This window comes from Kogia breviceps, chromosome 10 (assembly GCF_026419965.1).
Source record: "Kogia breviceps isolate mKogBre1 chromosome 10, mKogBre1 haplotype 1, whole genome shotgun sequence".
NCBI classification, from domain to species: Eukaryota; Metazoa; Chordata; class Mammalia; order Artiodactyla; family Physeteridae; genus Kogia; species Kogia breviceps.
Window position 1 is genome coordinate 106,309,072 of NC_081319.1, and position 25,580 is coordinate 106,334,651.

At 47.2% G+C, this 25,580-nt stretch overlaps 1 protein-coding gene across 1 annotated transcript in view; it reads left to right on the forward strand.

Moving 5' to 3' along the window:
* GMDS (GDP-mannose 4,6-dehydratase) overlaps positions 1–25,580 on the forward strand; it is a 487,018-nt gene that overhangs the window by 197,973 nt on the left and 263,465 nt on the right. Inside the window, exons 5-6 of the mRNA XM_059075578.2 lie at positions 14,664–14,856; positions 15,774–15,878. Coding sequence (XP_058931561.2) covers positions 14,664–14,856; positions 15,774–15,878 — 298 coding nt within the window. The remainder of the gene's footprint in view (positions 1–14,663; positions 14,857–15,773; positions 15,879–25,580) is intronic.

Consider the following 25,580-nt stretch of genomic DNA (forward strand, 5'->3'; position numbering starts at 1 on the left):
AGGCTCCTATTAAATAGGAACCTCCCCTCCCCTCTATCTTACCCCTTGTTGTTAATGACTTTGTGGTTGCCACCACCCAGCCTCTAAAATATTCTAGTCCAGAACCTTATTGTGGCTCAGAGTTTCCATCTAGCTCTGATGCCAGAAATCAAATTGGTTCAGTCAGTGGCAAACCTATCTGGCAAATCCTCCTATGAAGATGTGTCTGCTGCTGTGTGCCTCTCATTTTAGACAACTTAGCCTTCTATTAAAACAAACAACAATTTATAGTTGCAGGCTGGCAGAAGCAGCTTGTTTCATCTTCCTTTCATGGGCTGCGTAATTATGCCCCAGTCCTTGGTCTTTAAACAGTGACTATGGCTCTGTCGGTGTTGTTGGCCCTGTTGCTCAGGAGAGCTGAAACCCACCCCTGCCTGGTTCCAGCCTCAATCTCCAGCAGGTCCACAGCTGAGCCTCACCTACGGCTTTGTGTTTCAGTAGCTTCCGTGTTGAGTTAGGACTACGCAGCTATGTATTTGAAATTTTCTTCCTTTAAATTTCCTCGTTGCTCTGCTTAGAGTGGCACGGATGGGGGTTGTGGCCTTAAAACACGGTCCCGCATTTTACTGTGTTGAAGGCATATGACAGGTATTCAGTGGTATTTCTTGAAGGGATGAGTAAATAATTGTTTGTGAATTATTTAAGCTAAGGTGTTTGAACTTCGTCTGAAAGCTGCGGGGAGCCATCATTATACTTTTAGAAGAATGTGACCTGATTAGGTATTATGTTTTGGGAAGATAGTTCTGGTAGGATGGAGGGTGGAGTTTAGAAAGGCCAGATAGGAGGCTAGGAGACCTGTTTGGAGAATATTGCCTCTGTGTAAAGGTCATGAGAGACCCGGTATTGAGGGGGGTAGATTCACAGAGGACCCCAGGGTCGCCAGGAACAGTTTCAGTGTACTGGGCAGGGTGTCCAGTGATGCCTGGATGTCCTTCACCGTCAAGGCCAGCCCTCTTTCCTGACTGCACCTCTGGTTACGTTACTCACTGGCTCTTTGGAATAGAAGATTGAGCCTTTGTTTCCCTTGTTTCCACTGATCCTCGAATCAGTCGAATGGATGTTTGTTAGATACATGTGTGGTACTCTCAAACATACAGAAGAATAAGGGCTGGAAGGGACTTTATTTAGGAGAAAGAAACTGAGGCGTAGAGAGACACATTTGTTGGTTACTGACGAAATAAGGAGTAGAGCCCTAGCACTTTAATGATTATCAGTAGCTTCCCGTGTCACTTTTCTTCTTGTTTCTCATTTATCTGTCACACATCCATAAGCATCTTTTCCTTACCCAAGGGAATTTCTGTCATAACAAGTTAGTATTTTTCTACTTCTGAGGACTCACAAGTTCTAGTTCTTTTTTTCCCCCACTAAGCTCTAAGCTGGATTCTGATTATTTTCCCCTTTGACTCTGAAATCAGTTTCCTCTTGGTTTCACGGGTCTGTTTCCCTGACGTGCAGTAGGTAGGTGCAGCCACTGTCCCCCCTCCCCTCCCAGCCTCGTGTACCTACTTGCTCACATCAGCTCACAGACCTCAGGGCAACAGATATTGACCTGCAGTGCAGCAGGTATCAAATTGGACAATATTCAAAAGAAAATAAGACATATATCCTGTCCAACGTGACCTTTGTTTTCCTGTAAAATCTAAAATTTGTACGACACAGCAGTTTCAATGTGGAAAAAACCCATGAAAACACAGCATTTTTTCACATTTTGAAACTATGTGGCTAATATCTTCTGGTACACTTTTTTATTATAGAAGAATACTACTTTAAAAATAATATTTAATGCCACTAAACACACACTAAAAACACTAATAACAGTAATGCTATTGTTAATGATGTTTTTCTGTTAAGAGACGACTTTAGTACATCTTGCTGAATTGTCTTAATCTTAACGTTTACATGGGGTTTTTACATCATTTTGTTGTTGTGGGAATGGTTCCTGTGTAGGACCGACACATGGGGTTTAGGAAAAAGTACCTGGAGAGGAAGGAGCGGTTTCGAAGTCACCATCCTTTCTGAGGAGATGTGCCATGTTTGGTGATACTGAAATACTTTGCTCTTTTTTATTCGTTCCCTCGAGAACTAGCACCGTGTGCCAGGCACCGGGCCAGGCACACGGTGGAGAACAGGATGGGGGTTAGTCCCTGCCTCTCAAATTCACGGTTTCTTTTCTGCATAATCTGCTTCTCAAGAGCATGAAATGCTCCAGAGGGAGCATATTAAGCAGATTGCTTTTCAGACACCACTCAGTTGAAGACAGACTTCTGTTTTGTTAATTTAGTGCTTAATCAGACTTCGGCGAAGGGTGTGCCTCATTCAGGTCTTCTGGACTCCTAACGATCTGGTTTATGATCTTTCTTTTCATAGCCTTTATTATTTCACAAAGCCTGAGTCACTCTCCCCACTTCCTGGCTCAGAGTTCACAACCGAAGAAAAAGCTCACTCTAATTTTTAACCCTCTCTGCGCGCGACCGCTGCTCTGTTGCCTTGCGCTCTAGGCTCTCTGTAGATTCTCTAGAATTCTCTGCAGTCCGGAGGACGTTCCCGAAGCATGACGACCAGGACTTCACGGCCCCCCCGTGCATGGGCGGTGGGACACTGCTTTCTGTTCTGTTTCTCTGCTCTTTTGGGGGAGACTCCACGTTTTCTTGGTTTCTCAGCATCACACCAACGCCCGAGATCTTCGGAAGATTCTTGGAACTCTGAGGATGTGGCTGCTGCCCCTCTGTCTTTTTCTCTCCTGTCTTAACTGCACTTATCTCGCTGGTCCGACTCGAAGGGTCCTGCCATTTTTCCAGCCTTTTCGGCAGCTCCATGAGGTCTTACAATTAACTATTTCTAGTGTGACTTCCACTTTTTGGAAAAACAATGTACGTTGGGAGATTTTCGTAGTCTACCTCCTCTCCCAGATTGTTTTCAAAACATTAAATAAAGACAGTCCCCAAACTAGCCACAGACGGGATCTGCTTTTTGTATTTGCTCTCTCAGCTTCTATGTTTTCTTCCTACTTTAGTTTTCCGTCTGTAAGCCCTCAATCTGCTGGGGTGGGGCTGCCGGGAAGGGACGGGGAGCCCCTGTCGACAGATGAGATGGAATTTTTCTCCCACCGGCGGAGTTACTGTAATTACTTTGTTAAAGGCATGTGTCAAGGCCTTTGACAATCTAGGTGAATCATAGCCACGATTTGATTTCCTCCTTACTCTTCCTCGCCCGTGTGCTTATGTAGCTCTTGAAGAATTCTGCAAAGTAACGAGGCAGTGTCAACTCTCACGAGGCCGGCTTTGTTTTCTGCTCTGACCCATCTTCAGCCGCTCATGGGTTCTGCCCAGTACTGGGCACTGTGCTAGATTTTTCACCATGAAAGTGACAGCCCTCATTTGAGTTCCCCTCCAGGGGGACTGTCAGTTACTTTCTTATGGATCTGCTGGCATTGTCATCAGCGCGAGTAGACTTTGACAGTATCATGCATGCCCGGCAGCCTCCGTGACTTGTCTGCATTTTAGCTTTTCTCTGAGACAGAGGGCAGCTCGGTATTTACCACTGTTCCACCCACCTGCTTCAAACAGCAGTTTGGGAATGGAATGCCCTTGTCCTCCCCAGCAAGCAGAGGGCAGACTCCTACTTCCTCCTTCCCAGGCCCCTGCCCACTGCTGCCTGGTTCCCCCAGCAGCCTTCTCTAAACCCCGCTGCACTTCTCATTGACTTTAGATCCTTGTCCTTGGACCCCACTTTATTCTTTCTTGGACATTATTTTAAATTATTCTAGTTTAGTGAATGCACCTTCCCCCTGTTTTCCCTGTTTGGGTTTGCCAGTTTGCTACACAGTTCTTGTTTGTCTTGAGCTTCTGGGTCTTCTTTCTAGGGCTTTCAACGAAGTATTTTCAACAGAACATCTAGGTCTCTTGAGAGATGTTACTGTTCTTGAACTCAGGTTTGGCTGCTCGCTGCTCAAAAGCCAGTAATTCCAGAGGCAAGTGTCAGTAGAAAGGAAAGGTGCTTCCATCAGGGAAGCCGACAGAGGAGGAGAGGGGGGAAGGTGGACTCAGGTCCCAAGACCAACTCTGAAGATTCTGCTCAGCCTTGGCAGTTTTTAAAGGGAAGAATCTCAGTGAATCGTCGAGGCAGCAGGTTGGGTTCTGCATCCTCCTCCATGGTGTGCAGAGCCTGACTCTCTTCAGATGTTATCTTGCCGGAGTGATCTGCCTGCAGAGTTGCTAAGGGCACTGCTGGGGTAGAGAGCTCCTCGTTCTTTAACCCGCTTAATTCTTTGTTCTTCTTTTAATCTCGGAAAAGAATCAACAGGCCACTTAGGTTCTTTCAGGGGTAGAGGGAAACAGAAATGGGCAAACAGGAAAGGGGCAAAAGAGCCGCTTTCATTTCCCCACCGTCAGACATCATTCCATTATCTACACGATTAGGGGCGAAGTGCGTCTTCTGTACCTCCTTCCTGCTGACACAGGTGCCGTGTTCTCAGAGTGGAAGATGACGACGACATGGGTCTGTAGCATCTCTTTGCGTGCGGACAGTTTTAGTTGCCCGCTTACATATACGGGCAGGGCAAGCTACAATTATTTTGATGCCCACAAAGATACAGACTGTTACGAGCAAGAGTGTTAAACCCATTCTCTCGAGGCCAGTTCTTGGAATTGTGCTGGCCATGGACTCAGCTCTGCTCAAGACGGAGCAGTTTATGTCGTGACTACGGTCTGGTCATCACGCACTCAGCTTTTCCCTCTGGTGGCAGTTACAGCGTCTGTCAGACAGCCCAGGACTGTGCATCAGAGTGAGTCTGGGTGTCTGTTGTCCTGATCACTAACAGCTTGGTTTCATACCCCGGGGGCCCTGCAGGGCTCTGCTTGGTTCCATTACTTAGTGAGACAAGCCTTTTGCACATTTCGCACCCACACCCACCCCCGTGCCTGGGCTTAGATAGTTTCTCTGTATTATTCCTTCTGAAATTGATACACCATATGCTATTTTTGGAAGAAAAAGTAGATCGAGAGAAATGGAGGCAAAAAGGACAGAAAACAGTTTGTCCCATGTGACAGGCTGTTGTCGTGGCCACTCTTAAGCTGTGACGACTGACAGACACTCGGACCCGACCGTCTCCGTGGGGCTACAGCTCCCTGAGCTGCTTCCCTGCCAGAAGTTCTCTCTCTGCTTCGCCTTAACGAGATTTTCTTCCCGCGGAAAACGGTGACCTGCATTACTGCACCTGCGCACGTCGTAGCTTCCCAGACCCTCTGAACCATTTCGGGGCGTTCTCATTGTCTTGTTGTTGTTGCTGTTCTGACGGTCTGGGGACTAAAGAATGGTTAGCTATTTAGATGCAAAGGTAAGTGCTGAGTTCCTCCTTCAGCGTTATGATAGTGGCCACTCCAACGGTAGTGACAATAGTCAGGAGGTAGCAGTGATGCTTTGTAATAATAGTGGACACGGTTTCGGTCCTCTTGTGCGCAACCTGAACAACCGCTCAGGTTTTGTCTGTACTGAGGGCTCCCCACATCCCCATCGCCTGAGTGGTGGTGTGCAACGAAAATTAAATCCTGCAGTCATCTCTGGATTATCCTTAACACATAGTTTTAACCCCTTAGTTAAGTGGTTTGAGGCTGTTGGCTAAGTCCCCCTGATTTAGATAATCCCTGTATCCACTCCGGTGCCCTTGCCAGCAGTGGGCTTCAAGGCAGATCGTTTCCTGTATGTGTGATCAAAATAATTCGGAAGATTAAAGTTGTAAACATTATAAACTAGGGCTCAAAGCTAGTTTGATGATTCACGTTTTGATTATACGTCCAACTCCGGCGTCATATGAATGCTTTAGTGTGCTTATGTGGTTTTGGAACTTAGTCTTGGAGGTCAGGAATCCATGGATCATTCGGACCATAGAATAATCGAAGATGGAACCGTGTGCCTTGAGGTTATGTGCATCCGACCCCGACATGGCGAACGGAGCTTGTTAATGGGGGCGGGGGGTTCTGAGCGAGACTGGGGGCTTTTCTTCTCGAAGCACATTCTAAAATTCTGGAATCTGTCACCCCCACCAACAGAGGCACCCTTGCCCTTTCTTAGGCTGCCGACTTCCGCAGTGTGACGAAGCCTGTGGATCTTCTCAGGACAGGTTCCTTGCGAGTATATTGTAACACAGAGCGGGGCACTGAGGATTGCAGAGGAAACTGACTCCATTCATATGTTAACCTCACGGTGTGGAAAAGCCAGGCTTGCGGTCCAGCGACGTGAGACGTAGCACAGGGTAGGGCAAAGCCTGAGGTGGGTCCGATAACCCCGGAGCCTCCAAAGCAGCGACGGGCAAAGTGACACTGAGAGGCCCCCGGCAACCCTGCCCCCGTGACAGACGGCGGTAGTGCCACCTGGTGGTGTTACCCTGGGGGTCGTTGCCTGCACTCAGACCTGCAGGAAGTTCTAAAGCTCAGGTAGACTGTAGTGAAAATGAAGACGTCCGGTTTCTCACGCCAACCCCCTCGCCCGCTTCGGTTCTGTCCGGGGACCCTGCGGACCCTTGGCCAACTGTCGCAGTGTGATTAATTTCACAGGTAGGCTTGCTTCTGACTTCTACTTGCCTATAAGGAATCTCTGGAAAAACTAGATCGTTTATTACTCTCGGTGCCCTCGTCCCACGTGAAAATCATGGCGGGCTTTTGTTTTTCACCAGCCTCTATAAGCCTCTATAAAGTGGGCAGGGAAAGATGTCTGATGTGGCTCATTTGTGATAGGTGGAGTCACAGTATTTGTAAGTTACGATTTTCTGTGAAACCAGGAGTTTAGTTTAATTGTTGTCTTTGTTCTTGAGTTATAGCCTGTCTTCATTGAGAAAGCAAGAGTGGGATCAGAGGTTCTGGGAGGTTACAGCAAATGGCAAGGAATTGGGTCACTGAAGTAGGGGGAGAGCCCAGCACTGGCAGCAGTGAAGGTTCTCAAACTGAGGGACTGTCCTTGAGACCGTCCTTTGCATGTCCGTGGACGGAGGAGCTGGCAGGTTTGGGAAGCTATACAGTGGGGGCCTCAGGGCAGAATCCTGCTCTTCAAGAGAGCTGCGGGCTTCCCTGGTGGCGCAGTGGTTGAGAATCCGCCTGCCGATGCAGGAGTCACGGGTTCGTGCCCTGGTCCGGGAAGATCCCACATGCCGCGGAGCAACTACGCCCGTGAGCCATGGCCGCTAGGCCTGTGCGTCCGGAGCCTGTGCTCCGCAACGGGAGAGGCCACAACAGTGAGAGGCCCGCATACCGCAAAAAAAAAAAAAAAAAAAAAAAAAAAAGAGAGCTGCGCTTTAGGCAACCCCGAGACTAGGGAGACGCATTAACCAGCGTTTCGGTTTGTCTTAATGGATAAGAAGTAAACTTGTGAAGAAACGTGCCCTTCGTCTGGTCCACGAAAGTCTCCCGTCCTGCCGCGTGCTGAGCAGTCGGGCGAGAGTGGAGAGCCCTGGCCCCGCGGGGGCCGCGGACGGACGGCTGTCGCCGGGTCACAGTCCTCAGGGGCCGGGGGTGGTGTCTTGTCCAAACACGGTAAACGTTCCGATTCCCCGTGCAAGTTGTTAGTCACCTTGGAGTAGTTCAAAAACTTCCGGAAACTACGTATGAATTTACGTTGGGCGTAGGAAGGCTCACAGAGACGTCTCCTTTGTGTAGTCCGGCTAGAATTCTTCACTGCGGTGGACGAATAACCTTACGATCGTTGGGTGTTTCAAATTATCATTATAAATGTTTTTGAACAAAAAATATCATTGCGGTAAAATAAGGAAAAATCATATAAAATTGGGCTTACGAATGTCGGGCGTGGAAGGTTCTGCGCTGGGCCCTTGCCGGGCTGGAGGCACAGAGAGCTGAGGCTGGGTGTGAGTCCCCAGGGAGGAGGCCGTTGAAGTGGCGCCCTGCCTCTGTTCTGGAACCACCGCCTGCGGAACAGGCTGCAGACGGCATCCAAGGCCTCCTCCAGAATGGCCTCTCCTGATGTTTACCGGTCAGTCCCTTCTGTTTCCGTCCCTTTTCTCCATCTGAACTGGGCCGCTCACCTCCCCGCACGGGCAGGGCACTTGTCTGTCCTTCGGCCCGCGCTGCCCCCATCCCCGCCAGCTCACGCGGGCCGCCTCCTCCCCGAGCCCTTCTGTCCCCTGTCCTGCTCTCCTCTCCTCTAGGGTCCTGGCCGCCGCCCCCTCAATCCCTGTGCTACTGCCGTGTGGCCCCTTCACTCCCCTTTCTGACCTGTTCCCGGCAGGCGGGTGAGCAGGACTTGGCCGTTGCACTTCTTGTACGCCGGGCACGGCGCCCCGCTGCTCCGGGGGGCCGCCCCTTAGACGGGGATGCGCCCTCCCCAGACCCCCCCGGGAAGCGCCCGGGGTCCCTCGGGGCCGCGCCTGCCTCGCTCTCATTGCCCTTTTCCGCTGACACAGTTTTGTGTCTCGGCCCAGCTGCTAAGGAACCCGCGGCTCTGGAGGGCGGCTGCTCGCCGAGAGCCCGATTCACGTGCAGAGGGATGTTTTATTGCTGTTCTCCTTGATTAGTAACTTTCACTTGCAGATCCCAAGTCCCGAGGAACAGCGTCCCAGCGTCTCCAGCTCCCGCGTTTCAGGGAGTCGGGTGCTGCAGGGGCGCCCTGGCCTCTGGGGCATGTCTTTTCCCTCATACGGTTCTTCTGCAGCAACGATCTTCTCCTTTTCTGAGGCGACATCTCTAGTCAGGAAACAGGGGCTCCTTTGTTGGGGTTTTATTTTATTTTATTTTATTTTATTGCGGTGTGCGGGCCTCTCACTGCTGTGGCCTCTCCCGTTGCGGAGCACAGGCTCCGGACGCGCAGGCCTAGCAGCCATGGCTCACGGGCTTAGTTGCTCCGCGGCATGTGGGATCTTCCCGGACCGGGGCACGAACCTGTGTCCCCTGCATCGGCAGGCGGATTCTCAACCACTGCGCCACCAGGGAAGCCCCGTTGGGGTTTTAAAACTCAAATTTGCTGCCTATGTGAACGTCACTGCGTTATTAACTGTATGATAGGGTCACTGAGAAATTACGTGTCCACACTTCAGGCTTCGGGCCGTCGCGTTCGTTCACGTTCTGTTTCTGGAGCACCTTCTGCGAGATGGGCAGGCTTCTCACTGGTAGGAGAACAGAACAGACAGACAGACACACACACACAAACAAGCAAGGCTCCTGTGCTCGGGGGCTTCCAGGCAGTTGATGACTTGAGGGTCACAGGGCGACTGCCCCGGGGAGAGCCCCTCAGGGAGGGGGCCGCGGGCCGTCTGCTCCGGACGGCGGGACCATCATTGTTCTTCGCTTCCTTTGGTGTGAGGCCTCGCGCTCTGAGCCAGGCCTGCCGGGACCGCAGCCGCTGCAGTGAAAACACTCCCAGAATTTACGTTCCAGTCTGCAGCCTGTGCGGAAGTGCAGGGCAGACCTTCAGTTCCTGCCTCTGGGTCCCCACAGCCCTCGGGGACCGTTCCTAAATCGTGTTGTCGTTGTTTCAGGAAAGGCTGTGATTTACCACCTCGCTCTGAATGAGGATAATTGTGGGGATATCTGTGTGTATCTCTGAATGTCGATAAGGGCAATCTGCTTTATATTTGAACTTAAATGTACTGTTTTCCCGTGGCTTCAGATGCCCTGGTTGTTGGAGGCTGTGTGACTGCCCTGACGGCACCTGGCGGGCGAATGTGTCGGGCCACCAGGTCTTTGGTTATATCACCGACCCGCTTCCACGCCCGGTTCCCAGCTGTGGCCTAAGATGGTCTCCTTTGCTCTGCATTGTACATCGCCATGTGGGTGGGACCGTTAAGCCTTCGTCATATCTGTTATGCTAAAGTTTTGAAGTTTACGTAGAGTTTCACTTACCTTGCTCCTTGAAATTTTACCTATTTCAGTACGATTAAATTATCAACCTCTTCTGTCATTCTGATAGCCCATTTTTTTCTACTAGTTTTTGTAGTTTTGTTTTGATATGTGTAGGTTTGACATTTAAATCTCAGGAGTTACCGTGCCGTCTTCATTCGTCCAACAAATACTGGACAAGCGGCGTTTCGGGCGTGGCGGCTCCTGTAGAACGAGAGCGTCCCTGCTCTCGGGAGCTTCGTTGTAATGGAGGAGATGGTGAGTAAGTAATCGGATCAGCCTGAAGGCTGCATCAACAGAGATGCGGGGCTTTGGGCTTTTTAGGTAGACAGGGAGGCAGGGCAGGCCCTTGTGAAGGGGGGGCGTTTGCACAGAGATGGTGGGAGATGGACCAGCACTGCGCACGGAGGGGCCGCGCGTCCGAGGCTGAGGCCGCAGTCGGGGGGGGGGGGGCGCAGTTGAACTTGGGAGGGCTCCCGGGGCGCGTCCTGTGAAAGGGGGCCGGGCAGGGAAGTGGGCAGACACGCCTCCGGGTCCGTGAACCCCGAGGGCGGAGGAGTCGTCCGGGCTCCCGAGGGTTCCGTTGGGAGCATCAGCGGAGTAGGTGCCACTTCAGCAGAGGGACAGGGGACAAGCGGAGAAGCGCTTTGGTGGCAGCATCAAGAATTCCGTTCGGGGCAGGTGAGTGTGCGGTGATGTCCTCAGATGGGAAGAGACGTGAGGCCTCTGCTCAGGGCCGGGCAGGCCTGCAGACGGGAGTTTGGTTCATCCGGGACAGCTGGCGGGGGAGGGGAGAAGAAGCAGTGCTGAGCCCGGGGCTGCAGAGGGGGTGGCCGGCTGGCACCCCGGGAAGCCGCCCCCCACTCGTGGGGGCGGAGCTGGGAGGGTGCGGGGGTTCCGGAAGCCACGCCCGAAGATGTTTCTGCAAGGGGAGGGCAGGACGGTACTTGTGGGCGTGGGTGTTTTGATCCGTCCGTTTTTTGTTCTCCCTGCTGGGTGAGGTCGGTGCCTGCTGTTGTCCGAGTCCTCAGGCCTCTGAAGGGGTGGCCGGTGTCGGCCTGGAAACACACTCCAGAGCCATCCTGTAGTTTTGAGAAAACGTGGAAAATAATGATAACAATTTTGAAAACTACTCAGTCTTGGCTCGGAATGTAACTGTGGTTCAGTTCAGGGGTCAGAAAGCTTTCTCTGCAAAGGGCCAGATAGTAAATATTTTCACTGCTGTTGCAGTGTGAAAGCAGTCATAGAAAACACATCAGCCCACGAGTGTGTCTGTATTCCTAGACGCCTTTAGGACAAAAACAGGACAGAGCCAGGTTTGGCCCACGGGCTGTTTGTGACTTTCCAGACCCCTGATGCTTTGGTGTATTTCAGAATGACACTTGTAACTGTTAGGGGTTTATCAAGCTGAAAGTACTCTTCTCATGTTTTTCTTTTAAAGGAAGCCACTTAATTTGTTACTCTGTATTGTAAAACACTTTGTGGACGGTTGGATTTAATCAGCCAATCCTATTCCGCAGCATTTTAAATATCAAGCATACCCTTAAGTCTTGATGGAGTTACCTAAAAATCTGTATACATGGAGCCACACCCCACCCCATTCCCCTGCCTCAGTTACTTTTTTCAGCCTAAGTGCTTTTAATTCTTTTCCATGATTTATGTTCTCTGAAGAAGAACCTATTAATTATCTAAACTGGGTTCCCTAGCATATGTAAAGGCTTTTAAGGTGTGCAAAGGCTTCTTAATCTGTGTTCCAGCGATTGAGTTTCAGCGTGAACATAACATAGGATCTACACAGTGTTTGTACCACTAGCCATTCTCTTCATGTAGCTGTTTAGATAGTGTGTATACAAATGAAAAAAGAGCCAAAGAAAGAAAAAAAACAAGGTTCTCTTTGCTGGTCAAACTTGGGTGATCCCATCCAAAGGATGAAAAATATTACTGGGTATGAATTTATATGTAAAAATATTTAGATCCTGGCTTGACAGGTTCCTAGCGTTAGAAGGGAGCTCCTGGTGCAGGGGGTCTTCACCTGCAGTCTGTGAGCCCCTGGAAGCTGTAGGCCACTCTGCGTGTATGTGCACGCGCTTGCACACACGTGCGTCTCTGTGTCGTGTCCGAGCGTCCGAGGTGGTCGTGGGACCCTCGCAGAGTCCGCCCCTCGGGACGGCTGTGCCCGGCTTTCTCAGCGAGAGCACCTTGCCTGTCTTCACCCGAAACCGCTGCTGCTCCTGACGCTTGCGCGACTTTATCAAGTCAGTTTCTCTGAACCTCAGGGCCTGCTTTCTCTTTCTCCTAGAATTGTAAAGCTCCAAAGAAAGCACTTTTGAATTGTAAAGTGTCCTGTAAATGTTTGTCTGTGGCATTCTACCAGGAGAACACTGCGTCCAGGGAGAGCAGTGGCGCTCCACTGTGGCTGGAGTGAGCTGGGGGGAGGGTGGTCCCAGCAGGTGGTCCCAGAGCCCCGATACCCCGTCCCCTGAGGCCTGCTCAGTGCGCTGTCCCCTCAGCCTGGGCCACAGCTTTTCCTGAGAATGCAATGGCCCAGTACCAAGACCATTTGATGGGGAAAGAATAGCCTTTTCAGCAAATGTTGCTGAGACAACTGGACATCCATATGCAAACGTATCACATATAAAAATTAACTAGAACTGGGGAGTGGGAAAAATGGGTGAAGGGGGTCAAAAGGTACAGACGTCTAGTCGTGCAATAAGTAAGCAGTGAGGATGTAAGAGCAGCATATGGTGACTAGAGTTAGCAATGCTGTATATTGTGTATTTGAAAGTTACTAAGAAAATAGAGTCTAACCGTTCTCATCAGAAAAAAAGAATTTTTGTAACTCTGGTGATGGATATTAGCTAGACTTATTATGGTGATTATTTTGTGATATATACGTATATCAAATCATTATGTTGTACACCTGAAACGAATATAATGTTATATGTTAATTATATCTTAATGAAAAAAAAAAAAAACCGCAATGACATACCATTTCACACCCACTAGGACATCCATAATCAAAAAGCCAGACCACAAGAGGTACAGGTGGGCGTGGAGAAATTGGAGCCCTCATCACTGCTGGGGAGACTGTGAAATGGTGCAGCCAGCTTGGGAAACAGTCTGGCAGGTCCTCGAAATGTTACACACATGACTCTAAGTACAGATCCAAGAGAAATGAAAATATGATGTGTGAAAGAAGCCAGTCACTAAAGGCCACATATTAGATGTGACTCCCTTTAGATGAAATGTCCAGAATAGGTAAATGCATAGAGACAGAAAGTAGGTCAGTAGCTGTCAGGCTGGGGAATGGACGGATGGGAAATGAGCGCCGATCGGTACAGGGTTTCTTTGGGGGATGAGGAAGATGTTCTGGAATTAGGTGGTGGTGATGATTTTTGAATGCTGTGAAGATACTAAAAACCACTGAGTTGTAAACTTTAAAAGGGTGAATTTATGGTATGTAAATTTTATTGCAATAAACTGTTATGTAAAAAGAATAAAATAGCCCCAGATCGTGCTTTCTTGGCTTCGAAAGATTGTGGGTGAAACACACTTTTTTGTTTTGTCTCATGGCTGCCTGCGAGCTTTACTGACCTAGAGAACAGGGGTGGGTTCTGTGACCTGAGTCGGGTCCCTGACAGGCAGGCCCGGAAGTTCCCTGAATGCCCTGAGCCGAGGACAAGGTGACAGAAGGAATCGGGGGACACTCGGCCCAGAGAGGGGCTTCCAGGGGAAGCTGAGGCCTCAGCAGACGGTGGGGAGTGTGGCCGCGTGTCCAGCTGTATTTGGCCTGTGAATAAACCAGAGACGGAGAATTTCAGCCTTATTAGTTTAGGAGATTTGAATAGTAGGTTAATTTGTTTATTGTGCTTAGAGATGATTTAAGAAGAAAGCACACCAGTCACACTTATTTTTAAAGAAAACATTCGAGAACTGCAAAACACTGAATTTTTCCTTAACACCCTCTTCTTAAAAGTCAGTCAACTCAATGTGCATGAGCGTCTTTCTGTATTCAGTGTGTTTTATCATTAAAAGATATATCAGGGCTTCCCTGGTGGCGCAGTGGTTGGGAGCCCGCCTGCCGATGCGGGGGACGCGGGTTCGTGCCCCGGTCTGGGAGGATCCCACGTGCCGCGGAGCGGCTGGGCCCGTGAGCCGTGGCCGCTGGGCCTGCGCGTCCGGAGCCTGTGCTCCGCAACGGGAGAGGCCACAGCAGTGAGAGGCCTGCGTGCCGCAAAAAAAAAAAAAAAAAAAAAAGATATATCATGTATATAGTATACTAAAAAGTCAATCTTGTAGCTTAATTAAAAAGAAAATAAAACAATTCTTTTAAAAATCAACTGTGTTCTAATCACATGTTCTCAAACTTACCTGTGCATAAAAGTCAGCTGGGGCTCATTAAAAATGTGGGTTTCCTAGTCTCCCCAAGAAATTATTGGTTCCGTCTGAACTTGGCAGACACACCCAGGCCATTCCGCGGAGCCGAGGTGTGCCTTTGGACAAGCACGGCCCCAGGGACTTCGGCCCAGGATTAGGAGGCGATGTGTGTGCTCAGTGTCCCTCATGGTGCCGTAGGTAATTAATTAATACCTATTTCTTAAGGTGTTTTGCAGCCACTTGATGTTAGAAACAGACGACATCCACATTCTGACTGTGCCGCGAGAGAATAACGTTTCCTCACAAGCATAATGTTTCAAAGTAGGAGAAGCTGCAGTCTGTTACGCCTGAGGCGTCTTGGTTGCTGGCGCCCATTCATGTGGTCCCGTCTTCACCTGCCGTTTCCAGATTTCTTTTGACCTGGCTGAATATACCGCGGACGTCGATGGGGTCGGCACCTTGCGGCTTCTGGATGCGGTGAAGACCTGTGGCCTTATCAACTCCGTGAAGTTCTACCAAGCCTCAACAAGCGAGCTGTACGGGAAAGTGCAGGAAATACCGCAGAAGGAGACCACTCCGTTCTACCCGCGCTCGCCATACGGTGAGCATGCGCGCGGGCTCGCTTCTCCGGGCTCCTGGGGTGCCTCGGCCTGCACGCTGTTCCTGTGCCGGGGCTGAGGTCACGTGGTGTGAGAGCAACGCTGAAGCAGCCTCAAGGGGCCGGGCTTGCTGCTCAGACACCTTTGCGTTGTGCTCACCGCAGGGTTTTTTTTAATATATATATATATTTATTTATTTATTTATTTTCGGCTGTGTTGGGTCTTTTTTTCCCCTTTCTTTCTTTTTAACATCTTGATTGGAGTGTAATTGCTTTACATGGTGTGTTAGTCTCTGCTTTGCAACATCAGCCCAGGTTCTTGCTGCCGCGTCTCCTGCAGCGTGAAACCCGCTGCACCGCTTCACCCTGCCGGGCGGCCGCTTTAAAAGGAAAATTAGGTCCAGCAAGATTCTTTTTACAGAACTGTTGAGGCTGTGCTGCAGTGATACGGCCTGGTGTTTTTGATTCCATTTCCCTGATGAAATTCTCCCTGAGCTCAAACCCTTAAACGGGCACACAAAAAAAATGATAACATTTGAAAGCCGCTAGGGTATTACGCTCCCGTATTTTTCTCTTCCGAATTCTTTAAAACTAAGAAAAAGGGGATAAGACCTAAGAAAGGTCAGTTTGATATACTGCACACACTGCAGTTGAGTGAATTGGACTGTGAAGGAATGAACTGTGATTATTACAGAAGGACGAAACTCTTAAGTATTTCCTTGTCACGTGATTAACTGGCAAAGAAACCTTTATTTGTCTTTGGCTTTGGATTCATTTTTTTCCCTATCTTGATACATTACATATTGTAAATATTGCACGTTGTTACTTGTTTAAGTGAAAATGGCTGTCTTTTATAATAAGACACTGTCTTTTATAACAATCACTGTCTTTTATTTGCTTTTAAAAAATTATTCCAACAGGGGCAGCAAAGCTCTATGCCTATTGGATTGTGGTGAACTTCCGGGAGGCGTACAATCTGTTCGCGGTGAACGGCATCCTCTTCAATCACGAGAGCCCCAGGAGAGGTTGGTGTGGGTACTGATGGCAAGAGAGTGTCAGGCTCCACGGCAGGAAGGTCGTGCGTGTGCGTGCGTGTGTGCGCGCGCGCGTGTGCGTGTGTGCGTGCGTGTGCGTGCGCGCGCATGTGTGCGTGTGCGTGTGTGTGTGTGTTCTGCACGTGTGCTGTACAGACTGGGAATGCTTCACATCTGTTTTTAACTATGTGAGTGTCAGAAGTGGTCAATGAGGAAATGTAAATCCAGCCTTAATTACCTATTAACTTTGTCAGAGTTTTTATTCAACGTGATGCCGAGCAGTGTCCCTTTGGTCGGTCGCACCAGGTGAGTGTTTGCCCGAGTGTGAGGGAGTGTCCTTGGAGCGCAAGGAGCTGAGCAGGAACCAGGGCTTGTCCCCAAGTCACTGTCACTCACGAAGGCTCCACCTGTGGCGTCTTTCTGTTTTCACTTTGAATCAGTTGGATATTCAGTGTTCTTATTTTACATTCCATTTAAACAGACATCCAGAAGTTTCTGTGCTTCTAGAGTATGTCTTAAGATACATTTGAAATCACTTCTTATATTTAGAATCATTATTGGTTTTTTTTTTTTTTTTTTCCAGAAAATCCTATTTGTTTGCATTGGCTTGTTTCCTTTCCGTGGTTGTCATTGAGACTATTAGCAACATGCCAGCTCTCCTGTTGCAGATATTAGGTTTTAAGTAAGAAAATGTGTACTCCTTTCATTACTTCTGACTTACTGAAGCATGAGAAATCTTTACCAAACATGTGCACTCTACAAAGTAAGTTATCTGTATAATCTAATTCTAAGAAGTTGTATTAAATTTCACTATCATTTAGCCTTTTAGCTAAATGATAACGTCGTAAGTTGTTTCATGCCCAGCAATTAGTAATGCTTATAACTTCGTCAGTGAAATTTTATGTGACTGTGTAGCCACGTAATTAAACCAGCAAGTCATGAGGAAAGATTAAAGTGACATTTATACAGGTGTGTTTAGTGGCAATACATTTTTATTTCATAATTGCACACGTTAGAAATTCCCACGATGGGCTGTGGAAGCTGTTGTTGGAAAGGAAAGTGAGTGACGGGGCAGCCAGGAATGCTTCTTTCACTCAGCTCCGTGGTTCTGGGTGTCCTGACTAGAGGGGGGGAGAAGGAAGGCTTCAGCTGTACCTGCCTCTGGACTGGGCGGCGGTGCTGTGCATCGACCGTCAGGCCTCCTCAGTCGCAGACGTGTTGGTGCACTTTGTCTGGGTTTCTGTGCCTCCCGCCTCAACTTTTCCACTGGCAAAAAAGAAATACAGCTCCGTTGTTTCGGGTTAGGTTACGATAGGGAAAAACATTTAGTTTGTAGAAAAAGAAGATAAATTTAAATGTAGCTCCCATCCTCTATTTGCATACCTCCTAATGAGAACTGTTTTTTTCTCTTTGTGGATGTTAATCACTTTTTTAAAAAATTTATTTTAAAAGTAATATTTCTTTTTAAAAATTAATTGTTTTATTGAAGTATGGTTGATTCAGGTGTTAGTGTCAGGTGTACAGGGAAGTGATTCAGATATAGATATATATAAAATTTTCAGATCCCTTTCCCATATAGGTTATTACACAACATTGAGTACAATTCCCTGTGCTGTACAGAAGGTCCTTCTTGTTTATCCATTTTACATACAGTCGTGTGTATGTCACTCCCGAACTCCTAATTTATCCCTCCCCTCCCACCCCTTTGGTCACCGTAAGTTTGTTTCCTGTGTCTGTAAGTCTGTTTCTGTTCTGTAAATACGTTCATATGTATCATTTTTTTTTAGATTCCACATATAACTGATATCATATGATATTTGTCTTTGTCTGACTTATTGCACTTAGTATGATAATCTCTAGGTCCATCCATGTTGCTGCAAATGGCATTATTTCATTCTTTTTTATGGCCGAGTAATATTCCATTGTATATATAGGTACCACATCTTCTTTATCCATTCATCTGTCAAGGGACATTTAGGTTGCTTCCATGTCTTGGCTATTAGAAGTAGTGCTGCAATGAACTTTGGGACGCATGTATCATTTTGAATCATAGTTTTGTCTGGATACATGCTCAGGAGTGGGATTCTAGGATCATATGGTAGTTCTACTTTTAGGTTTTTAAGGAACCTCCATACTGTTCTCCATAGTGGCTGCACCAATTTACATTCCCACCAACAGTGGAAGAGGGTTCCCTTTTCTCCACACCCTCTCCAGCATTTATTATTTGTAGGCTTTTTGATGGTAGCCATTCTGACTGGTGTGAGGTGATACCAAATGGGACCTAATTAAACTTAAAAGCTTTTGTACAGCAAAGGAAACCATAAACAAGACAAAAAGACAAGGTACAGGATGGGAGAAAATACTCGCAAATGCAGCCGACAAGGGATTAATCTCCAAAATATACAAACAGCTCAATATCAAAAACCAAACGACCCAATCCAGAAATGGGCAGAAGAACTAAACAGACATCCCTCCAGAGCAGACCTGCAGATGGCCGACAGGCACGTGAAAAGAGGCTCAGCCTTGTTGGTTACTAGAGGGATGCAAATCAAAGCCGAAAGTCATGCTTCTTTTTATCTTAAAGAAAAGTAAACAGTGCAGGAGCTTATAAGGAGAAAAGAGGCCCCTCCCTCACACCAACTCCCAGCCCCATCCTCAGGCCCACTGTCGACTTTCCTTCAGAAGTGGTGCAAGCGTCTCCACCTCAAACGTAACAGTAGGTCTCCACCTACGTAACAGTAGGTAGTTCCATACGTAATGTTCTGCATCTAGGGCTAAATGTTTCTTAAAAACTTGACCTGTAGCACACACCACTTTGTTTTATTATATATCTAGAACCAGTGATATCTCATTTTTTATTTCATTTATATAATTGAATAATGGAAAATAATTAAAATAGAGTATATGTGAAACTGATATGACACTTATCTGATATCTAATAGTTTATACTTACAGCATTTCTTGAAACTTGAAAATTAATTTTCATATTAAGTTAATCTGATAGTAGTATTGTTGTTTTGTCACAGTTAATTGTTATTTTTTAAGGAGATTCTTTGCCAGACTGAGAATTTCTTCATGGTAGGGACTATATTATGTTCTTAAGTCAGCAGCATCTAAAACAGTGCCTACCTGCTAATAAGCGTTCAATAAATATTATATAAGTTTCAGGTGTACAACATAGTGATTCACAGTTTTCAAAGGTAGTAATACTCCATTGTAGTTATTGTAAAATATATTGGCTATATTCCCTGTGCTGTGCAATATATTCTTCTAGCTTATTTATTTTATACATAGTAGTTGGTAGCAAACTGTTTTGAAGTAAAGATTCTGTCTGATATACTTTAGGAAATACCCAGAATTCACTTTTAATGGACGCTAACCTGTACGCCTATGATTGCTCTAGTACTTTGAGTGAGTTTATTTTCCCAAGTAGGTCGAGCATTTGTCTGCACCTCAGCCCTCTCACCCTGTCATCTCGGGGAGCACTTTTTTCTAGTTGGTGCAGTGGTAGAACCTCAGTCTCGTCTAAGGCACATCATCACAAACGCCCGATTAAGTAGAGCCCAAACGGATGCTACTTTTGGGGGATGCGTACTTCTTCTCTAACAGAAAACGATTGACAAGGCCCCTTTTGACTGCATGAATAACACTTCATGAGAATTTCTGACTTTAAAAGGTATGGAAGAAGTATTTTTTAATACAAAGATATCCTAGACCAGAGCTTGGCAAACGATGGCTGGTGGGCCCAGTCCAGCCCACCTGGTTCTTTTTGTAAGTGAAGTGTCCTTGGAGCCCGGTCACGTCCAGGTGTTACACGGTATCCGTGGCTGCTTCCACAGTGGAGGCCTGGGGCCTGCAAAGCCCCAAATGTTGACTGTCTGCCCTCTAAGGAAACGTCTGCTGCCCGCCTCCCCGCAGGGGAATAGTTAGACCCTCAACAGCAAGAAGCGGTTCGCTTGGGTTTAGTATGGGTTTCTCCCGAGGCCGCAGGATAGCCTGATAGGAAGATTTCCAATAAACGCTGAAGTCACATTGAGTCAGAAGTTAACCCTCCCGCAGCAGAACTCCTGAAGTGCGTTGTCAGTTGGGGGTTCCCCTGTGCTTTGCCGAAGTACCGCGGGGGCACCCAGGTGACCTGGCAGCTGAGCGGGGCCCAGCAGCCCTCCCTCCCTTCCGGACGTGCTGTCACCAGGCTGCACCCTCAGTGTGTGTCTTTTCTCCATCGCAGTCCTCGGTGGTTCTCTTTAAGGATGCCTACTTTGTTATGTGATGAGAACTTCCTGGTAGCTCTGAAGGTAGAGTCAGGGTCACCTGTGCTCGGCACAGGACTGACAGCTGGGCATCGCTGATCCAGTGAAGAAGCCATAACCCGGGCACGGGGCCCGTTTCCCTCTGCCGTCTCTGCTCTTGCAGTGGCGGCTGGTTGGCTCAGGTGCTCATGCTTTAGGTTTGCTTTTTAGAAAGGGTAGTCACGTGAGTAACATTTATTGCACATTAACAATGAGTGATAGTTTACGTTCCAGAATTATACGTCCATAAAGGCGTGAAAATGTCGGTGTCATCGTATGCTCTCTGAGTAAACCACCACTATGGATTATATAATGATATTCACAGATATCAGCAATGGTGCTTTTATTCATAAGCACCCAACTTTTCAAAATAAAAAAATGTACTGTTCTTTTTAAATTAAAAGAACAGTTGCTTTATCTCATGGATAAATTGTGCAAAACTGGACACGTATCTGAAAAACTTCTTCTTCTCTTTTTGTTTCTCCAAACTTGAACTTCTTTAACTGTTTAACTTACGTATTTCTATATCTACATGTACATAAATACATGTAGCATTCTGTTAGCCACAAATGTGGCAGTGGTGCCACCTTTCTGCTGAAAATACAGATTTATATATTCTCTATTTAGGAAATAAAGGCTGTGTTTATTGTCTAGAACTGTTACATTTGTGAGGAAAATGTCATATGCAAAAATCTTTTTGCTTTTATTCCTGTTTCTTTGAAAAGCTAATCAGTTAATAAGACTGATGTCACAAAGTTGGTAACTATATAAATTAAACTATGTAAAAAATACTGAGAAATTTTAAAATTTCTTGAAAGTAGCTCATGAGAAGAAAGTAGCTTCTTTTCAAATACATTGCTTATCTTAATAAAATCTGAGATTATTCTACAAATCGGAACATTAAAAGCAAGCCTATTAGGAAAGTTCTTGTACCATGAGCTGTTTTGTTGCATTTTTAATACTCTAAAGGTACTTCTAGAAATACTTTGACAAACTTGTGTAACATACACATTTCTTCATGTGTATATGGAAATTCACACATACTTCTAGTTTTTTTAATTTTTTAATTTAAAAATATATATTAACCCATGAGATGACATCCTTTCTTTGAAAGAGCTTTTAGGGAACAAACAGTGGACATCCACCTGTATGCGTTCTCCCCAAATACCCTCAGAACTTTTGAGATAGAAAGGAATTTAGAGATCTTTCCATTGCATTTGTCTCATCAGTGAAGAAGCTGAAGCAGCATGAGAATGAGTTGTCCAAGGTACAGCACTAACAGCTGTCAACACTGAGGCTAGCGGTAATCATGGGGATGGGAGGAATGACATAAACGTTGCTCGCGTCTGTACAAGAAGCACGTGTACACGCTTGGGAGTTGGCGCTGGAGCAGAGCTGGGGCTTCGCTGTGGAATGAAGCGACGGCTCGTGTCTTTGGTGAAAGACGTGAATTCATCTGGCTAAATGCAATATGCCTTTCAGATGTTGAGCAGAAATAATCACAGCACAACATTAGTTTTATGATATTAAAATACAAATGTGATATGAAGCAAAACACTGATCTTGAGTATCACGAAGAGTTGGCCAGGAGAAAAAACAGAGCTAATACAAAATACATTAAAATCATGTGGCAGTGAGAAGTGATAAAGTACTTTAAATGTACACATAATTAACAGTTCAAGACTCCCGCAAATGGATGGTGTACCGCTACTGTTTAGGTATCAAGCCGTTTTTAGATGCTATGGCACATTCCTCTAAATATGGGCTTCGTAAGAAATCATATATCAGTCTAAGCACAGTATTCACCTGACTGGGGGAATCTGGCATTTTAAGGTTCATGAACGTGTGGCTTTAAGTTTTAGACTTGAGCTTTTTTAAAAAAACTGCCAAGTATTTTGCTTCTTAAAATGTCTAACTATATTTATTATCATAAGTTAATCTTCAGATTTTTAAAAACTCTAATTCCTGTAAAAATTAGCTACCTAAGTCATAATAAAATTCTGGGTAATTTTCCCCTTTGTTTTTCTAAAGATTGTCCTTTGTTCATTGCTGTAAAGATGAATACTCCAGGCTAGAGGTTCTCAGCGGGGGGTGGGGTGAGATGGGGAGAATATGACCTGCCCCCAGAGGACACGTGATAATATCTGAAGACTTTTGTGGTTGTCGCCAGCATCTTGGGGGGGGGGGGACGCTCCCGAACATCCCACAACCCGAGTGTCAGTCGCGCTGAAGGTGACAGGCCCTACTCGCCCCAGATGTTACCACCAAATCTAGACGAATGTCACCTCTAAGACCAGGATCTTCTTTTTCTCGTGTTATCACTTTTACTTTGCAGTAAATCCTTCCTAGGCCTTTAGCAAACACTTACCTAAACACAGGAGAAAAGGAATCTGATTTAAATAGCTCCATGTGAAACCATTTAGGCCTTAGGTCTTCTGGTAACTGCGGGTCAGACCCAAGTCAGGGAAGCCCAGAGAACAAAGTTGTTTTTTTCAGGGCTCTTCTAACCATCTGGGCCTGAATTCCCACTTTATAGTGACCCACTGGTCCACAGACCCACGTCAAGTTGGGTCCATGCCCCTCCCAACACCTCCAAAATAAATGAGCGTTTTTATCTTTTGTTATAAATTATGACAGGGACAAAGCTTTCCTTTGGGAATAAAGCCTAGATTCCATGTCCTGGCTATGGTATAAGACGACCATTAAAATGGATTCAAGATCATCTCTCAGTGCATACATAGGATTATAGTAGTGGTACTGTGAGAGGTTCACTGTATATGAGAATTTTCCTGTAAAATTATTCAGATTCACAGGTATCTTAGGGCTTTAGGGGACAATAGAATGCATGATATAAGCTAAATAGCTGGAACTTGCTTTTATTTAATCCTATGGGCAGAAAGCACTCCTCTTTCTCTATGTGGATGTCTGTTTGTAAATAAAATAATCGTTTAAAACATGACTAAGTACTTGTCAGTCTGGCTAGCAAATTTAAATTGTGGTGCTACAGAAATATCAAGAAACACACAAACCAGTATCAAACAGCCCGATGTTTTATTTGTATTTCTGTCTGTTAAAGTGCTTTGTGGTTTTTAGGTGAGCATTATAGCCTTAATTTATTGGAAACAATTTTGCCGCCCATTGTGAAATCAGGCCATGAGTAACCTCGCGTGAGAGCTCGGCAGAGCACTGCAGGCTTGACACAGAACCATTCTGGCTGAGTTCCACCGTGAGATCACTGGCCACTCACCTTGGACCCACCAAGGTCAAGGTGACCTCTGGTTGGGCACAAAGTGACATGGTCTGGTTCACTGTCACCTTTGTGGACGGTGACACTTGGAGATCGCAGAGCTGTCTGCCCGTCTTATCCTCTGCAGAGAGAGGAGGTGTAATTGCTCAAACGTGAAAGACTCTTGAAGCAGTATTGGGTCTAGCTGAGGCGGCTTTTACCACTAAATAAAGTCAAGTCCTTTCCCACTGGCTGAGATGAGGCTTCTGGGATCGTTACATTGATTTCTTTAATGTTTTGCAATTTCCCCGGCATTTACGTTTGACACCAGGCTGACAACTGTCTGCTCTCACATAGCGGGACTCCCACGTACAGGCAGGCGGTGTCCGCGGGGGCCAAGGGTGCCTCAGGCTTCGCAGAGCCAGGCCTGGGCCGAGGCAGCCCTCAGTCCTCCTCCGTGTTCATGACACGCCTACCTCACGGGAGTGTCGAGAGGATCAGTGAGCCAACAGTATACGCTACTTACCCGTGGGGTCCTGTGAAGCAGAAGCAGGGAGCAGGTGTGAAAGGGGTGAGCACGGTTCCTGGCGAGCTGAGGACATCCGTGTTCCTTCGTCCCTCCTCCTGTGGTGGCAGGGCTGAGTCCCAGGGGCTGGTTCCCGGACCCTCCCCGTCTGAGGTGCTGGGCTCTGCCGGAGCGGCCTTGCGAGCGGGGTTCCGGCGGCTGTGGCCTGGGCCGTGCGCCCCGCGGGGCCGGTCCGCTAGACGTGTGCCGTCCCGAACACTGAGAGTGTCGTGACGTCTGCTTAGAGTGTTCGCTGAGACACCCCTGAACTGCAGGGAGCGGAGATGGAAGTGCTGCTGGGGAACGGCCGGAACCACGGGAAAAGCCATTCGCGAGTGAGATTCTGGCAGTTAAGCCAGTGAACGTTTGAATTAGCGAAGCCAGAGAAGGATGGTGATGAGTGTGGAAGGGTTCTGGATGAACCCCAGAGGCCTGTGAGGGACCCTGGAGAAAATTAATGGAGCCTTCAGGTATTTTAAAAAATGATTCACATATTTTGATTAATGGTCCTGTGAAGTGCAAAATGTTTTGTCAAAGAAATTACAGACCGGAAAAGAAACCCGCTTTACTTTTTGGCGATACTAAGAAAAAACCCACACGTACAATTGACATTTAAATTTTATCAATTACAAGATAAATTATAAGTTTTTTCAAAATTGCATTTTCCCCCAAATTTAGGTTGAGCCAAAGCTTTCTCTTCCCTGTTTATTACGGGGTCTTGTTCCCACTTTCGGTTGTGGCTCTGGTTCAGGTGGGGCCGCGGGAGTCTCGATGGGGCTCCGGGCCCCCCCGCTTACTAAGTGAGCGGCTTGGGTAAGTTTCTGCATCTCTCTGGGCCTCGGGTTGGTTTTCTCATTTGTGAAACGGGGTGATGACGGGCTTCACTTAGGGGTCTGTGAGCATTAAAGGAAATAACGTGCACAGGGTAATGAGTACGTCCTACTGTCGCCACCACTGCCGAGGTTGCATCTGGAGAAAGGGGTCCACCTGTGGCCACTTCACTGCTTCAAGTGTGACAATAGGGACTTCCCTGGTGGTGCCGTGGTTAAGACTCCTCGCTCCCGGGTTCGGTCCCTGGTCAGGGAACTAGATCCCACACACGAGCCACAAGTGGGGAGCCCGCCTGCTGCGACTCGGACCCAGCGCCACCAAATGAGTAAATAAAAATGAAATATTTAAAAGATAATAAAATGTGATCGTCATGACAGGAACGAGAAAGGGGAAAATTCATGAAGGGATAGGTAGGTGACTTGTCTGTCCTGGACAAGTCGAAGAAGTTAAGCTTTCAGAGCTTGATAACTGGAGACTCAGGTAGACAAGGCCGGGCGAAGTAACCCCCGAGCACTAGGCGCCAGGTGTTGGTAAAGAGCAGTGTTCTGCACTTGTTGTCTGTGTTTACTTCCCAGAGCTCAGTTAGAGACTAAACTCTGAGCAGAAAAGATTCTTCTAGAGAGAGGATTTAAACCCATATTACTCTTCTGTGGTCATCCTTTGTAGGAGAAGACTTTTTCTGTAGAAAATACTGGTTGTAAAGAAAGAAAAGGAAGATGGGAAAAGAGCCACGATGAGCTCAGTGGGGGATCCAGAGCCTTGCTTACAATCCAGCTGACAAT